The sequence below is a fragment of the Thalassophryne amazonica genome, chromosome 15, assembly GCF_902500255.1.
Source record: "Thalassophryne amazonica chromosome 15, fThaAma1.1, whole genome shotgun sequence".
NCBI lineage: Eukaryota > Metazoa > Chordata > Actinopteri > Batrachoidiformes > Batrachoididae > Thalassophryne > Thalassophryne amazonica.
In genome coordinates this window covers 10,492,117-10,510,819 of record NC_047117.1, presented here as the reverse complement: position 1 = coordinate 10,510,819, position 18,703 = coordinate 10,492,117, and the positions used below count along the sequence as shown (strand labels likewise).

The 18,703-nt window shown below is 40.1% G+C and overlaps 1 protein-coding gene and 1 long non-coding RNA gene across 2 annotated transcripts; one reads left to right on the top strand and one right to left on the bottom strand.

The window, feature by feature from the left end:
• Positions 1-3,812: 3,812 nt before the first annotated feature.
• LOC117526499 (beta-1,3-galactosyltransferase 5-like) lies at positions 3,813-6,645 on the top strand. Its single transcript, XM_034188566.1, has 2 exons — positions 3,813-3,817; positions 5,500-6,645. Exon 2 carries the CDS (start codon positions 5,514-5,516, stop codon positions 6,501-6,503), a length of 990 nt encoding a protein of 329 aa, XP_034044457.1. The 5' UTR covers positions 3,813-3,817; positions 5,500-5,513; the 3' UTR covers positions 6,504-6,645.
• A 6,041-nt stretch (positions 6,646-12,686) lies between these two features.
• On the bottom strand, positions 12,687-18,336 carry LOC117526231. The gene is made up of 3 exons (XR_004565235.1): positions 18,325-18,336; positions 12,945-12,951; positions 12,687-12,807 (listed from the first exon to the last, which is right to left on the bottom strand). It is a non-coding gene; the product is annotated as an uncharacterized LOC117526231 (long non-coding RNA).
• Between the last annotated feature and the right edge of the window lie 367 nt (positions 18,337-18,703).

Sequence of the window (18,703 nt, the reverse complement as noted above, 5' to 3'; positions counted from 1 at the left end):
CTCTGCGGGACAAAGTTTGAGGACCTCCTGTCCCATTCACGCTCGCACATGTAAACAATAAAAAAAAAAAAAAAGAAACTCCGCTGCTTGTTGCAGCTCGCTCTTCCCCCCAAAAAACTCTGTCATAATTGTGTTTAGAAACGAGTCACCATTTGTTTTATTATACATCTGTGTAGTTAAGTAATAAAATGTTCTCCACAGACGATTCGCTCGCGCGCGCACGTAAAAAAAAGAAAAGGAAAAAACTCCGCTCCCCCTGCTGCAGGGCTGCTGCTCGCTCCAAAAACTCTGTCATAATTGTGTTTAGAAACCAGTCACCATTTGTTTTATTATACATCTGTGTAGTTAATAAGTAAAATAATCTCCACAGATGATTCGCTCGCGCGTGCACGTAAAGAAAAGAAAAACTCTGTTGCTTGTTGCTCCTCGCTCTTCCTCAAAAAACTCTGTCATAATTGTGTTTAGAAACCAGTCACCATTTGTTTTATTATACATCTGTGTAGTTTATAAGTAAAATAATCTCCACGGACGATTTGCTCGCGCGTGCACGTAAAATAAAAAAAGAAAAAGAAACTCCGCTCCCGCTGCTGTGGGGTTGCTGCTCGCTCCAAAAACTCTGTCATGATTGTGAAATAAAGGACAAAAGAGACATAAGTCCTGCTCACAGGCTGCTACCAGATACAGGACATGTTCACATCTTCAGTCAAACTCCAGACATCTCCACGTCACTACATATTCAGTCCCTGATTGGTCATCGCGGCGCGATGAGACGAAAAAGTTCAGATTTTTCAACTTGGGGAGGAGGGCAACATGACGTGACGCACAAAAACGCTTAAAATCGCTTCACTCGCGGCGCTTCACTCGCGGCGCGCTGCGCGGTTTGACGCCAAAACGCGTCCTTACATAGGGATTACATGGCAACCTGTGGCTGCAGTCACTCGCGTCGCGCCCAGTGTGAACGCGGCATTAGTGTGTCGCTCTGCTTTTGCTGCGAAAATTCGCCCCGGTGCATCATCAAATAGGAGGAGCTTCCATTCTGCTCGTCGGCTTCGGTTATTAAGTCAAGTTAACATGACGGACCTTGATCACACGGAGCGAGTTGTTGTGGAAAGCTCCCAATACAGGGAGTATCATTATTTGCTGCAGGAGCTGCGTCTGGATGACGGCCGCTTCCAGCGGTCCTTCCACCTCTGCGGGACAAAGTTTGAGGACCTCCTGTCCCGTTCATGGACATGTTCACATCTTCAGTCAAACTCCAGACATCTCCACGTCACTACATATTCAGTCTCTGATTGGTCATCGCGGCGCGACGAGACGAAAAAGTTCCGAGTTTTCAACTTGGGGAGGAGGGCAACGTGACGTGATGTGACGCAATATCGTGCCACAAACGCGCCGGTCGCTCAAAATCGCTTCACTCGCGTCGCTTCATTCGTGTCCATTGCGTCGTGCTGTGTGACTTGGCGCCAAAATGCGTCGTTCCATAGGGATTACATGGCAACCTGTCGCTGCTGTCGCTCGCGGCGAACGCGGCATTAGAGACAGAGAGTAGACTTTGACGAACATGCGTGCGCAGCAGTCAGTGCATGCGGGAGAGAAAAAAAAAAGCTTGAGTATCGATCTTTTTACATGAGGATTGTTCAATATCAATACCAGCGTTGGTATCGATATTAGGATCGATCCACCCACCTCTACCCAAAGCCTTCCTCCCTATTACACATATAAAGTGAAATGGTAAGAGTTCCCCTTTAAATGGCATCATTTCAATCTGATATTACAGTTTGAATTCGCCCAGAGTGGCAGCAGCAAATGAAAAAGCAGCGCCTTGCCAAAGCAACAGACACAAAAACACTTCTTATTTAAAGTAGATTAGCAGGACGCCTGTTTGTGGGGAGGTTTTGGCGACAAACTACGACTTCCGTGTTTAACTCAGCCGCTGACGTATAGTAACGTTCTGTAATATGATGTTTTAATTCATCACAGCGGCTGGTTTTTGTCGTTTTATTTGTTGTCGTGGCGGCGGCTCCCCGTGTGAGGAAGTTGTGTTTCGGTGGGTGGGCGCTGTGTGGTTTTTGGAAGCCCACAATAAGTGCTTGTCGTTCGTGTTTTTCACCGAAAATGAAGCGGGGCAAGCGGGAAAACAACGTCCCGAGGCGCTTTTAAGACGAACTGAAAAGTAAGTTGTTGGTCTTGTTGCGTTGTTTAAAGCGTGATTCGGTCCTCGGTGTCGCACGCGGAAGCAGAAGGCCGCGTGGACCGAAAACACGCTTCCTTTTCAGTTTTTATAAGAGGAGAGAAAAAAAAAAACACGCACGAATGTTGCTAAACACCGGAAGGCAACAGGTGAAAGTATAAGTGTCTTTCAGTTGTGTAATTCTCTTCCTTCCTGAAAGTGTGCGACGTCTTGGACACTAATTCGATTATTTCACATTAATGTGCGTGTTTTTCACACTTCAGCCGCATAAACAAAGGTTAAATAAAGGCAGAATAAAAGCCCACTAGTTCACATCACATAGAAAGAAACAATGACGGCAAAACTTAGTGCTCCGTGCTGCAGTGGCGGTTCTAGACCGTTTGGAAGGGAGCGGGGGGGGGGGGGGGGGGGGGGTGCCTGCTGCAAGTACCTATTACTTTAGGTCGACCCCCGTGTCCATAACTCTCGTTTCACTATTCGCACAACAAGACTCTGGTGGCAAACCTTGGAACTACAGACGGTTGCCCAGTTCTGGATCACCTTTTTTAAAGTCCCGCTATCCGGTTGTTAAGTGTGACGTAACACATCATGTGATTTTCAACTTCCGGCTCCAAACAAAAAAGGCGCGCTGTCGTTAACATTGAGAACTGCACTGAGACGCTCTGATCAGGCTGCACTTACGCCGTTGCACACGAACAACAGCATTAACATCGCAACGTAAAACCCTTTGTATATTGTGCCTAAAACTCTCCTGGATATATTAACTGGGTTTTTAGACGTTGTTACGGCATTTGTTTTATGTAAAAATGTCAGACGCTCAGGTTGTTTCTCTGTTATTTTCAATGGGAGTTGCTGTGAGCTGCGATCACTTCCTGTTCATGTCGTTCGGGGAGAAAGTGAAGTTTGCACTTTAACGTCCTGTTTATTGTAATAAATTATTTTTTTTTATTAACAAACAGACATGTATATTTTACCTGTGCATAATAAAATATGTAAAGTAAAAGAAAAAAAAATATTAAGTGTTCTGACCATAGAGCCAGACAAATGCGTTTAACGGAGGTGGAGGCGGAGAAGGGAGGGACGGAGGTTTGCGCACAATGTAAACACAAACTAAACTTAAACTGTAAATCCTTAAAATGATCATACAGACGTAACTTTAATTATAAACATGGAGGTCTTTGGACCCGGAAACAGATTTATCACATGATGCGTTACATCAGCGCTTAACAACCGGATACGGAGCCATAATGCAACTAAATGTCCTGTAATTGTGTATTGTTGTATTGGGTATTTGGATGTTATTTAGCTGAAAAAGTCTGGGTGGAGTAGCGCTTCTACTTAAAGTGTGAAGCCACATTATGTGTGGTGCAAACATCTGCCAGAAATGGATCACTTTTGCCGGTTCCGGATCACGACACTCTGCGTCACTTTGGGGTCATTCCTGGCATCTGGCTGGAGCCCTTCTAATGCAGAATGATACACACTGTGCCTGAGAATGTGTTTTGAACACAAAATGATAGAAATTATACTTATTAAATGAGAATTTACTTGGTTTCGAAAGGCACTGTTATACGTTTTACGAGCAAAAAATGAAGTGTGGAGATGAGATTTCTGCCGAATTAAAAAGTAAAAGCCCCCACATTCATGTCCATTCGTGATGTTGAGATGACCTCCAAAGTCCACATGACTCACAAGTACTGACATGAGGCTGCTGCTTCAGTGATCCACAACCGGCAAATTTTTGCGTCGGAGATAAATGCGCGCAGCAATTAAACAGCAAGACATAACACACTGACCTTTTCTACCCAAGTAAGTATTTTCCCACTCTAGAACCAAAAACACCGAATGGCTAACTCATCTTTGCTACATTTTAGAGATCGTTACTTTCAAACTTGCAGGAATGCGTGAGTGAGAAAAAGCGCGCACACCGCAGACACTGGATGTTTTGATTTCTCTGCTGATCACAAGGACGGCTGGATCCGGTCGAGCTTGTGGTCCTTTGTAGACACAACATCAATCTTTCCATTGGTACCAAGTATTAGCTTATTCGTGCTGATTACGAGAAACGGTGGTGCAAAAACTACAGCAGTGATCTGGAACTGGGCAAGTGACTGTACTTGTACAGTGAGGAAAATAAGTATTTGAACACCCTGTGATTTTGTAAGTTCTCCCACTTAGAAATCAATCATGGAGGGGTCTGAAATTTTCATCTTAGGCGCATGGCCACTGTGAGAGACACAGTCAAAAAAAAAAACGGAAATCAATGTATTATTATTTTTTTTTTTAATAATTTATTTGCATGTTACTGCTGCAGATAAGTATTTCAACACCAGCAGAAATTCTGGCCCTCAAGTACCTGTTCGTCCGCCTCTAAAAAGTCCACCACCACTCCACTTACTATTCCAAATTAGAAGCAGCTATTTGAGGTCGTTAGCTGCATAAAGACACCTGTCCACCCCACACAATCAGTAAGACTCCAACTACTAACATGGCTAAGACCAAAGAGCTGTCCAAAGACCCCAGAGACAAAATTGTCGACCTCCACAAGGCTGGAAAGGGCTACAGGGCAGTTGCCAAGCAGCTTGGTGAAAAAAGATCAGCTGTTCCTTTGTGCTTTTACTTTCATTTCCCTGCATGCTGATCGGAGTCAGTTTGGTAAGGATTTGGATACAAATAGATTTAATTTAAATGTGGCAGCTTTTTGCTTTTAGATATTAGTCACGTGATTTGCATGCAGAATGCATTCAGCTAGTGCCCCACCCTCATAAAAAGAAAAAATATGCTTCAAGTCTTCTAAAATAGTTCAATTCTGTGTGCAAAACTGCAGACTTGGCAACTTGTTTGTCAGCAGTGCTGCATGTTAGTCTGTGAGGAGGGAGAAAATAAAAGTGCCAAAGGTAACATAGTTACTAACGTCATCACATTTTCACCATCATTTTAAAAATGCCACAAAATACATAAATGCAACTTTATTATTGTGAATCTTTCTTAAGGAAGAAACTATTACCAGAAGAATCATTATTTTGGTATCCATCCATCCATCTGTCACTATTTTCGATCACAATGAAACACTTCTCCCGCCACTGAAACATCACTGAAATACGTTTGATTTTTGACCCGATTTCATTCTAAATGAATGTGCACATCAGGCAAATATGCAGTATAGTGCACATTCAAAATTTGTAGTAGTGCAAACCAACAACCAAACTATGACGTGTGAAAGTGACCTTTTAAGTTTTAATCAGATCAAATTATGTGTGTTTGACGTTGCTTCTTCTTCTTCTTTTTTTTTGTTTTTTTTTGTTAAGTTGTTCTAGAGAACATGAGGAGCTACTTGAAGCCCATCTTCATCTGCAGCCTGGTAGCCATCACCTGCTTCCTAATTTACCTCAACCAGTACTACAGCTGGGAGCAGGGCATTGTTCTAAGCATGAAAAACGAAGGACCACCAACACAATGGGACGATCCTGGACCGTACCATGTGGCTTACCCGCGAAACTACAAGTTCATCATGGATGGCACCAAGGCCTGTAAGGTCACAATCCCTTTTGTGGTATTGATGGTTCCAGTGGCACCTAATAATGTGGAAGCTCGGGACATTATCCGAAGGACGTGGGGCAAAGAGGCATTGGTTGAGGGCCAGTTGGTCCAGACTCTGTTCGTGCTGGGATTCCATGGAGGAGCTGATGCTGACTCAGAGCAGGAGATGCTGAGGCAGGAGAACCTGCGGCATCGTGACATGATCCAGAGCAACTTCCAGGACAGTTACCACAACCTGACCATCAAGACCATGGTGATGTTGGAGTGGCTGGCTGCTCACTGCGTTAAGGCCTCCTACGTCATGAAGATCGACGCCGATGTCTTCCTCAATGTCAAAAATTTGGTGAAGCTATTATTGGATTTTAACACTCCCAAGGAAAACTTCATGACGGGATTGGTGTGGTGGCACAGCCCAGTTATGAGAAACCCATTCAACAAGTTCTACATGCCAAACTATGTGATTGCAGAGTCTGAGTACCCCCCATATCCACTGGGCATGGCCTACATTATGTCCCTGGACCTTCCTCTTAAGATCTTGAATGTGTCCAGGCTAATTAAACCCATCTACATTGAAGATGCCTACTTGGGTATGTGCTTGAAACACTTGCATATTTCTCCCTCTGATCCTCCTGAAAAGTCAATGTTTCTTGTTGACCCCTCCCATCCTCTGAGCAGCTGCAGCCTGTCAAAAGTAATCGCCATGACGACAACAAGCGTCTCACAAATGATGAGTTATTGGCAGAAGAGCAAGGAGCCTGGAAATATATGTTGATATTTATCAGGGAACAGCCATTTATATGGTGAAATGTCAAAACCAAATAATTTAATTTAACTGTGACAAATACTGATTAATTCCTGGGGAAAAGTAAATCTGAGCTGGGACAAAACAGGAAAAAAAAAAAAAAAAAAATATATATATATATATATATATATATATAGGTTTTTTTTTGTTTATTTTTTGCTTTTTTCCCCTTTCCCCAGTTTCATATTCACTGAATTTTGATTGTTACTGCTCATCACAACCCACTGGAAATGCTGTCTTTTGAGTCAGTAGAAACAAATAGCAAAAATTTTCAATTGAGGTAGTCATCACGTTAGCTAGCTAGATTCAAACAAACCAATCTTAGAAAAATCATGCTGTGCTGGAATACGAAATATTCCCGAAGGGAGTAAAGAAAAAAAGTCCTTCCAGTAGTAGCTTAATCTGCTGTAGTGACCTCAAGCAAAAAAGGGAGTAGTTGAAAGACTACTGTATCGTCTGTATACGAACAGACATTAAAAATACACTCCCTTCATGAATTTCATTACAACATACTACCTCGGTAGCACAGCGCTATCTTGCTAGGTAGCCATGATGAGACGTCCCACAGATGGTGAAGTGCTTGCTGAAATTCATCAAGGTGAGAATATTTATGTGTGTTCTGCTGCCAGTTTTAGTTTTTGGCCATGTTTTAAGATGACATTTTTAAACAAAGAGAAACTGTCTATCAGGGGTGGCCAAGTTTGGTCCTCGAGATCTACCTTCCTGACACTCTTAGTTGTCTCCCTGTTCCAACACACCTGAATCCAATGAAAGACTCGTTAGTAGGGTTTTAACGAGTCTCATTGGATTCAGGTGTGTTGGAGCAGGGAGACAACTAAGAGTGTCAGGAAGGTAGATCTCGAGGACCGAACTTGGCCACCCATGGAAAACCAAAACCTTGCTGGAACCAAAAAAGTAACTGGTAGCTTTCAAATTTGGAAGGCTAGTTGTGTCAATTAGCATGAGCCCAAGCCGCTGTATTGGCTAACTAGCTTGAAAATGAGATTGTTGATACTGTTTCTAAACAAACTGTGTATTCTCTAAATGCTGTATGTAATTACTAGATGATGTTAGCGCCTGACTCATTTATGATTTTGATACGTAATTAATGCTAGAATGTTTTGTGTGTGTGTGTCTGTGTGATGATGATGTGCGTTACACTGAAAATGATAGCGGCTGCATATCAAGGCACTTGATCACCAGACTTTGAGTTTCCCCATGTTTGTTGTGCAAATTCCAAGTTTGACCACTGACTTTTTGTTTTGTCATTTCTGTGCCTGACAGTTTATACTCGTGTGCGTAGATGATCTGTGGCTGGAAAAAGTCACATGTTTCACATTCAATTAAAATCTTAGTTCCTGTGAGATTATATATAATAATTAAAAACTAATTATGACAGAAAAAATAATGAGAATCAGTGATGAATATCAGTGGGAAACTGAAATCTGTTTGGGGTAACAAACAGTGAAAGCTGTCGATGTAGCGTAGCTAGTAGCTGTTGAATGCATTCGGGTGCAAAGACACTGAAATGAAGGCTAATTACGTCCGCCAAGGATGGAATAAAATCATCAGCGTTTATTTATTTGTCTGTCTGTTAGCAAGATTACATCAAAACTACTGCACGGATTTTGATGAAATTTTCACCACAGATAGATATTAGGGAGTGGAAGACTTCATTAAATTTTGGAGGTGATCTGGATCTGGATCCGGTTCTCAATAAAGATTTCACTTTATTTAGGCTTTGAAGGATTACGTCAAAACTACTTCACAGATTCTCACCAGATTTGCACCACAGATAGATATTAGGGTAGGAAGGGGTGTTATTTCAAAAATTTTTGAAATCTATAAATGTTTGCATGGAATATGGAAATATACATGGAATAAACATAACAGTATAATTTTTGGGTCATTTGGTTCCAAAAAGCCATATGGATGGAGCGTTTGAAAATTTCAAGTAATGCGTGTGTCGTATATGTGTTGTTGATGTAGAAAACCACTCTGTTTCTTATAATTAGTTCATTGTGGCCATGTCATTCTTTACATGTGATGATTACACTCAACTGATGTTCCTGAAATAAAAACTACATAGATTTTGTTTGTTACAATTGATCGTAACATATGTACTGAAATTAGTTTTTTTGTCAATTACTCTTAAAAAAAAACACCAGATAGGCTTATTGTTACTATAGAAGTTGACCATAAACTTGGGGTCAAGCAACATTTGGAGTCAAATTTCAAGTCTCTAGGTGCACCGGTTCTCAAGATATGACATTTTCGTCTATTTTTGGTGATTTTTGAACCCGATATCTTCACTGGCTCCGTCCATATGGGTTTTTGGAACGAAATGACCCCAAATTTATCCTGCTATGGTTTATTCCGTGTATATTTCCATATTCCATGCAAACATTGATAGATTTCCAGATTTTTTGAAATAACACCCCTCCCTAATTAGGGCATGGAAGACTCCACTGAATTTGGGAGGTGATCCAGATCCGGATTGTGAATCAAGATTTCACTTTATATAGGCTTGGAAGGATTACGTCAACACTACTCCACGGATTCTCACCAAATTTGCACCACAGATAGATATTAGGGCACGGCAGCAGCAGCCCTCTGTTGCCTTTCATTGATTCCGCTTTTCCGTTTGATTCTTTATCGATTCCTGATCAGTTTATTGTGTGGAAAAATGTTTGCTTATAGGTTTTCAGCATCACTCCAATTGTTTGCCCTTTTTGCTGGACCCACAGGTACCTTAGTACATCTGAAATTAGAACACTTGAATTTTTGCGACCTGGATCAAGCATTGATAAAAGGTATTGATCAAGTCTGAGGCATACGATTCTGATGGATTGGAAAATTTGGAACCAGTTCTCCGCAAGAACTGGTTCTCTGTTCCTATCCCCAGATATAATGGCATATAATGTATAATTTTAATCAAACTCATATATCAAGCTGTGCAAAAGATTTAGGCGCTGTAGTTGTCTTCATTAGTGTGTCCACTGAAGGTCTAAATAGAAATGTTTGAATATTTGCCTTTTCCAGCAGTTTCAAAAGTGAGCTTTCCTCCATTTCATTAAAGAAACTAATCAGTAATCAAGTAAACCTTGGTTTAAAAAAGGAAAACAAAACACATTCATTATTTTGGCACACAAGAATTAAAGAAAAACCTTAAAAAAACAAGCATTTGCTGCTGCCCATCAATAAGAAAAGGTCACATTTTCTTATAAATTGCAGGATGCTCCCGAAGCTAAAAATGGCATTTTAAAGTTGAAAGTGGTCATTCGGGGCAGAGTTTTGCTGAAGAGTGTTATCAGATGTGTTTGGCGTCTCCGTTGGAGGGCTGGCAAGTGAGATAACATTAGGAATGTCAGGGATATCTTCCACGCCCGCTTTGCAAATTACCTCGCTTTGTGCCCGGCATATTGTGGCGCATCGACAGCAAACAATTCATATCATAGAAATGTTTGACCTCCGCCAACACAGGAAGATCTTTAAGACATTTCTGTTTGTGGGCCTGTTACTTTAAAGTGAAATAACAGAATTCTCTGCAGTCACAGACACATCGGGACTGACAGAACTGACACAAAATTAACTTTGTGCCAGTCGCTGTTGATCTCTAATAAAACATTTTGCATACATTTTTGTTATGTTAACACAGATTCACATAATAAATGTAATTATGTGAATTATTATAGATGTAATCCTCCTCCACCAAAAATTTCTGCGTCTTTTGTGGTGTAAACAGTGAGTATGTTGCTTTGTTTACAATGTCATTCAAACTGGACCTCGACGGCTATATCGGTTGGTTGATAATAACGGCCGATATGAGCCTTTCACAAACTATCTGCGTTACTTTTGCAGACAGGAAAACTTATTTAACTGAATAAAGGATTCCAAAAAACACATTGGCTTTTGAAAATGGTGTCATTACATAGTTTGTTCAGCAGAGGGCCCTCTCATGGCATTGTTATCCCCCCTGGTATGACATAACTGGGGTACATAGCGTTCAGCAAGTCCATTGGTCCGTTTTCGCTTATTAGAGCAATATCTCAAGAACCAGTTGACCAATTTCATTCATGTTTAGTGTAAGGGAGATCCATTGACACCAGTCAATTATGGTGACCTTGGGGTCAGTTTCAAGGTCACAGCGAGATATTCAAGCTATTTTCATTGCCACCATTGTCTAACTCGGGCGAATAGCTGTCATTTTGGGCGACTGGGCATGGACGTCGGGACTCAGAAAAATGCATACCGCACGACAACAGCATGTTATTTGCATTATTATCACTTTTTACTGAGATACACAACATGCAACGCGTACATAAAAAGTTGGCTCACTTCTGCCTTGTCGCCGGTGCACGCGCTGCTGTTCAAATTCAGCAGTGCGTCCTCATCAAGCTGGCTGCTTTAGCTGATGTTCATTGTCGTACTATCCATGAGAAAATCATCCGTAATATCCATATTTGGACCAAAACACACTTCTCGCCTTTTCGTCTTTTCCTCTGCGAACAGTTTGTTTTTTTTTTCCCCCCCTCTGCGAACAGTTCTTGAGCTGCGCGCTATGATGTCATTTGTTTACGCACAGCGGGCGGGTATAGCCAGATACCATGGACGTAAATCTATGATACCGGCCTAGCAACGCCCCGGTAAAGTGATAATAATGCACAGTATGTTTGCTTGCCAGAATGTTAATATTTGCTAACTTTAGCCACAGCTGTACTTTGTTGTAAACAAAACATACCGTATTTTCTGGAGTATTAAGTCAGTTTTTTTTTATTTTACTTTATTATTTTTGGGACACCCTGCAACTTATACACAGGTGCGAGTTATATGTTGAAAAATCATGCATTTGTTAATAATAATAATAAAATAATAGTAACTATTTATAGAGGACTTTCACAGGAATCAAAACACAAAACTAAACAATAAAATAAAGGTCAGTAGTAAAAAGTACATTATACAAGACTGCACAAAAATACAAAGTTAATGAGCTGATAATACAGGGAAAAAACTTTCCAGTGTACCTTATACATGATTTTTTCATCTTCAAGGGTAATTTTTTTAACAGGTGTAACTTATACTCTGGAAAATATGGTATTTAGTATTGCCTTAGGATAAAATAGGTACTTTCAACTTCTCCCTTTTTCTACTTTGAGTCACCACAGCAAAGTGGATGTGGATCTGCATGTTGATTTGGCACAAGTCTTACGCCGGATGCTCATCCTCATGCGTATATGAAGAATGGACACTGGGGGTCTTGAAAGCAGGAACCTTCTGCTTTGGAAGCAGGTGCACTGACTGCCACGCTGCCTTATTGTGTTTGGTGAAAGTACACTCATTAAAAAAGCCCAAACACAAGATCAGCTAATATCACAAGAAGGTTAATGTCGAATTAATCCTTGTCAGTTTACAAAAATCAAACAAATGAATATAGCTAATTATATTTGCACATACTTGTGCTTGGGGAGTTTGGAAAGTTTTCAAGTTTATGCAAAACAAAAACTTTTCCTGAACAGATCAGTGATGTGGGCAGAACAGTGGATTAGTGGTTAGCACTGTTGCCTCACAGTGAGAAGGTCATGGGATTGATTCCCACCTGTGGCCTTTCTGTGTGGAGTTTGCATGTTCTCCCCGTCGGGTGCTCCGGTTTCTTCCCACATCCAAAGACACTCAGGTGGATTGGAAACTTTAAATTGTCTGTAGGTGTGAATGTGTCTGTATGTGGCCCTGTGGCAGACTGGTGTCCTGTCCAGGGTGAGCCCCGCCTCTCACCCTATGACTGCTAGGATAGGCTCCAGATACACCCCCCCCACCCCCATGATGCTTAATTGAAGTAAGTGGTTGAAGATGAGTGAGTGAAATTTGGTGTCTCTTTTCATTTTGCACTTTGCAGATGATCCCTGAACATTTGTCTCACGGGCGCCGGCTGCACGTACAGATCATTCGTGTCAGATTTGCATTCCTGCAAAGTCGCGGCTGCAGCTCCTTGTTTGCATTACTGTGGCTGCAGTCAGGTGTCTTTGGTGTTTGTTTCACGTTGCTATTGTGATTTATTGATGTGGAAAGTTTAGAATCTATGAATTAACTATCAAACATTACCGCAGTGTTGAATGAGGGGCTTTTCAAAGCAGAGGTAAAAGAAACAGCCACATCAAAATTTTATCCAGCGATTGCTCATCGCCACATCTTGCTCATTTCTTTCATTCCCGAACCATAGGTCTGGTGGCCATCACTGCTTGTTTAGGTGTTGTGTTTTCATAATTCATTTTATTTACTTATTTTCACCAAAAGGGGCGGAGCCAGCAAGTTTTACAGGTCTTTCTTGTAGCATCAGTAGAGCAATTTAGATCTTAGCAAAGGTATGCAATTTAATAAGTTTATGAAGTACTATGTGTTGACAAATGCATGAACTGTAAGTCTGCCTCATTTACACTGTTGTGATTGTGTCGTCTGTCTGTGCACAAATATTTGTTTTTAGCCTAGAAGAAGGCAGTCATGAGTTGTTTTTTAAAATTAATTTTATATATATATATATATATATAATATATATATATATATATATATAGTTGGTTACATGCACTGCAGATTGTCTTCAAAACAGTCAATCTTTCTGTTGTAAATGCAGAAATTCATTTATGGACGTGTGTGTGCGTGCGTGCGTGTCTAGATTGAATTTTTAAATTTTTTTTCTTGCATTAAAAAAAATCACTCCATATGTGAGATTAGCACATTATGATCTGCAGGAACAAATCATAGAAAAGTTAAATAAAAAATAGGATGTTGACCCGTGGGGTACTACGGGTTCTAGATGTGATCATTTGTACTATAATATACGGAGGACAGCTGACTTTTGAGGAAAATCTGTTTACAGTTGTGCTACATTTTTTTAAATATTGATATAGAAACATTTGTTGGCTTTTATGAAAGTCTTTATTGAAGGTTTAATCTGTTTTCAGTTGTGTTCAATTTTCTAAAATGAATTTTTGTCATCAGTAAGCTCTGAAGCTGCTTAACCAGTACAATATTCCATGTAAAGAAGTTACGAATAACTGAAGTTTTATATTTGCACTGAGACAGAGTTCACATGAGGTCAAATTTCTTTCTTTTTTTTATTTTTCCTGTTTGACACACTGTTGAGACACAATTCTGCTGTTTTTGTTCAGAGTGTGAACATGTAAATTCTGGGTTTGGGGTCACATGCAAAGAGAAAATGTCCAGATTTGAATCTTCTGTCTGGGATGTTAGAGGACGGACAGACTGATGAATTCTGTCAGGTCTGCAGCAACCTCACAGGTTTTTATTTTGAAATACAGGCTCTTATTGTGGAAGTGCAACATAAACAGGCTTGTTGTTTTCAAAAATTAATAATTTCTCAAAAAATATTGTTCTGATCACCTTGCTGCTTTCACCATGTGAATCCTCATGGAAAAAGTACATAAATTGCCAAAGGATGAAAGTCAGCTCTTTCTGGATTTCAGTTGATGCACACACACACAGAGGCCACTCCCCTGTTATTATATGGATGCTTTAATTATTTTGATTATGTAATTTAAATTTACAGGATATTCTAAATGTTGGTGGCTTCTTGTATAAAATGGGCACAGATGTGGTCACGTTGGCCCACTGCAGCTGCTGTTTGGTGACTGATTTATTTTTTGAAGCACTTTGTGTTGTGCGTGTGTGTGTGTGTGTGAGAGAGTGTTTAAACACTGCATGTGCTGTGTACTGTGACCCTGCTCTGCACTGACTCCACCTTTATCATCTGTGTGTAACAAATGCCTGTATGAATTCACTTAATGTTGTCTGGTATAAAACATTTCTGCTGTATGATACCAAAGACTGTATATTGGTTTTTGAAATACAATATTACAAATAAAATTGTGATTTCTTTGTTATTTTTTGTGGTAATTTTTATAGTTTAGTGCCCATTAAAGGTACTGCTTAGGGGCAGAGCCAAGAGTTTCTGCAGCCTGTGCAGCTTTAATTGAATAAATGTGTATGTATTTAAAGGCTGTTACATTTTCATATTTCAGAGTGTTTTTTTTTTTTTTTTTTTTCCCTTCTCTGGTTTCACTAATGTTATCCAGGGTTTTTTGATGTGTGTTGGGGGGGGGCTGTTCAGAGGAAGTCAGATCTGCACCAGGACCGTGAAGTTGAAATAATCTTCATGGGCTTGTAGCATAAACTTTGAGCTTTAAGTCGAGGAGTTCATCATTACGCTACTCATTTACGCATTCAACATCAGCATCAGTGATTCTTTTTTTTTCCAGCTGACTCCCAGCAGGCATACGGGAGAGTTGATCCTAGATTTGAACTGATTTCTTGTTCACATTTGATTGTGGACGTAACCTGGCTGTCACTAAAGTGTTTATCCTACCACTGTTATTTTGCTAAACTCGAAAAGGATTGTCATTTGGCAATATGTAAACAGGCAAACTGTACCAGGAGTCCTGAGTTCTTATATATTAAAGAAATTGGCATCATTTTTTTTCCATTTATTATGTTAAATAATTTTAAATATGTGTAAATGGTAGGGGTTTCATTTTTATTTTTAAATACCTTTTCCCCTTGTTTCTCTGGTCGTTCTCCTCTCTCGCCACTAGATGGAGCCACACGTCTTAATGTGTTTTTCACTATTCAGTTAAAAGATGAAAGTGAACTACATATAGATGCTTTTTGTACCTTCAAAATGTCACATAAATCCAATCAGTGTAAATTTTTCTCAAGACTTGTTTTATGTTTTAGCTTCTATAAAAATTGTAATTTTGTCATTGTTGCATTTCTGTTTTAAAAAAAATGGTTTTCGTGAATCTTTTTTTTTTCATGCAAACATTATCACAGCCACAAGACGTGATCAAGCCTTTAAGCTCATTTTAACATTAAACCCAAATTCGAGTTAAAATCTTATTTTTCCCTGGTTTTCAGGATTTTTCTCATTTAAAAAAGTACAGAAGATGCTCTGCTCTCCACTTCTGTTACGTTTTACCCACCGGCCTCGGAGGATGTTCATTCAGTTGTTTAATTTTGTAGAAAAAAAGCAGATAACAGACATGACACAAAACTAAAGTCATTTCAAATGGCAACTTTCTGGCTTTAAGAAACACTATAAGAAATCAGGAACAAAAATTGTGGCAGTCAGTAACAGTTACTTTTTTAGACCAAGCAGAGGGAAAAAAAATATGGACTCACTCAATTCTGAGGAAAAAATTATAGAATCATCCTGTACATTTTCATCCCCAAAATTAACACCTGTGTCAAATCAGATCTGCTCGTTAGTCTGCATCTAAAAAGGAGTGATCACACCTTGGAGAGCTGTTGCACCAAGTGGACTGACATGAATCATGGCTCCAACACGAGAGATGTCAATTGAAACAAAGGAGAGGATTATCAAACTCTTAAAAGAGGGTAAATCATCACACAATGTTGCAAAAGATGTTGTTGTTCACAGTCAGCTGTGTCTAAACTCTGGACCAAATACAAACAACATGGGAAGGTTGTTGAAGGCAAACATACTGGTAGACCAAGGAAGACATCAAAGCGTCAAGACAGAAAACTTAAAGCAATATGTCTCAAAAATCGAAAATGCACAACAAAACAAATGAGGAACGAATGGGTGGAAACTGGAGTCAAGGTCTGTGACCGAACTGTAAGAAACCGCCTAAAGGAAATGGGATTTACATAAAGAAAAGCTAAATGAAAGCCATCATTAACACCTAAACAGAAAAAACAAGGTTACAATGGGCTAAGGAAAAGCAATCGTGGACTGTGGATGACTGGATGAAAGTCATATTCAGTGATGAATCTTAACTCTGCATTGGGCAAGGTGATGATGCTGGAAGTTTTGTTTGGTGCCGTTACAATGAGATTTATAAAGATGACTGCCTGAAGAGAACATGTAAATTTCCACAGTCATTGATGATATGGGGCTGCATGTCAGGTAAAGGCACTGGGGAGATGGCTGTCATTACATCATCAATAAATGCACAAGTTTACATTGATATTTTGGACACTTTTCTTATCCCATCAATTGAAAGGATGTTTGGGGATGATGAAATCATTTTTCAAGATGATAATGCATCTTGCCATAGAGCAGAAACTGTGAAAACATTCCTTGCAAAAAGACACATAGGGTCAATGTCATGGCCTGCAAATAGTCTGGATTTTAATCCAATTGAAAATCTTTGGTGGAAGTTGAAGAAAATGGTCCATGACAAGGCTCCAACCTGCAAAGCTGATCTAGCAACAGCAATCAGAGAAAGTTGGAGCCAGATTGATGAAGAGTACTGTTTGTCACTCATTAAGTCCATGCCTCAGAGACTGCAAGCTGTTATAAAAGCCAGAGGTGGTGCAACAAAATACTAGTGATGTGTTGCAGCGTTCTTTTGTTTTTCATGTTTCCATAATTTTTTCCTCAGAATTGAGTGATTCCATATTTTTTCCCTCTGCTTGGTCTAAAAAAGTAACTGTTACTGACTGCCACAATTTTTTTTTTCCTGATTTCTTATAGTGTTTCTTAAAGCCAGAAAGTTGCCATTTGAAATGACTTTAGTTTTGTGTCATGCCTGTGATCTGCTTTTTTTCTACAAAATTAAACAACTGAATGAACATCCTCCGAGGCCGGTGATTCCATAATTTTTGCCAGGGGTTGTACTAATGAGCCCCACCAGGGCAGCGCAGGTCTGGGAGCCTGCACTAGAGTTGCGTGTCCACCACACTATAGAGCCGTCTTGGGTTGAAACTTAACCGTCTCTCTGCAACCAGGTAAAACGTGGGTGTCCCTTTAGCCCCCTGTAGCTGCAGCCGTTCTTGACTTTAGGGCACCTACATGCTGGAACGCACTCAAACACGTCACGTGGTCAAAATGTCACAGCGGACGTTCCCTCGCAATGCAAGTGATGCTCCTCATCTGATTCACCGCAGTAACTATTTGACACAGTCATTCCAACAGTACCCAGGATCCTAGTATGCGTAGTATTCTCTTTAGGTCACGAGTTGGCATCCAAGACTCAGAACCATACAATAAGACAGGAAGCACCAGGATCCTCAAAACTTGCCGGATTTGTCAGGAATGGTAAATAATTCCTTTAATAACCAGTCAGTTGTTGATTGTGTCTACAAAATTTTAATATGTTCTCTACTTACACCGCGCATACTACTATCAAAGACAAGACACTATACCAAGTTTGTGCAAAGTTAACTCTGGTATTTGCCGGGACTGTGCACACGACTTGACTGCTGACCCCGTGAACCTGGAAGTATGACATTATGACCCCAGAGCAAGATGGATTCAAGCCACATCTGAGGTTAGACTCCAGCAAATCCAGCTCAAATCCGAACAGCATCATTTGTATTCAGGAAAAACAAAAAACAATCCGGCTTAAGCAGGATTCAGCCTGCATTAGACTTGAGCCGGATTGTCAACCCCAATCTGAAAAGTGTCGTAGTCCCAGAATATGTTTTGGATCAGCTCTAAAATGTAATCACTTTTCTCTTGGAACAGTACATGCTGAAAAAAGAAACAACAAAAACTTGTTTCAGTTGGTAACATCTAATGTAAATGAATTAAGTTGTCGCCTTGCTTCTGCCCACACCCTTTTGGTCACACGGGTACTTTGTTGAGTTGTTTTGTTAGTTTTTGTTATTGTTGATTTGTGTGCTGAATAAATCCATTCATTCATTCATGTTTGAACTTAATACGTTAGAGCAACTCTAACTTACAAGTTTAAGCTCAAACAACTTAATTCATTTATATATTTTCAATTGAAACAATTTAAGTTGGTTCAATTATAACATTTTTTTGTTGAATTTCACTTTTTTTTTTAAGTTATCCTGCTAACAAACAGACAAACCCGGCGTATGGAGGAGGAGGAAACACACGCCTGGTTAAATTCCACTACATTACGCCAATTTGGATGGAATCACCCTCAAATTAAAGATGAGAATGTCAAAATATACAACAGCCTAAATGTATCATAGCTTTATATACTGGTCAGCAACCTTGGAGCTTGTGGGAGATGGTTGTGAGATGAACATAATGCCCCAGATTTCTTGGCTTTGTGACATTTTGGTGTTGAGTAATCACATCAAGAAGAGAACTTGTTTCAGACGGTCCCTCGCACCATGGCAGTGGGAGGGACCAAAGGCAGAAAAATAATTTACGGCACCACAAA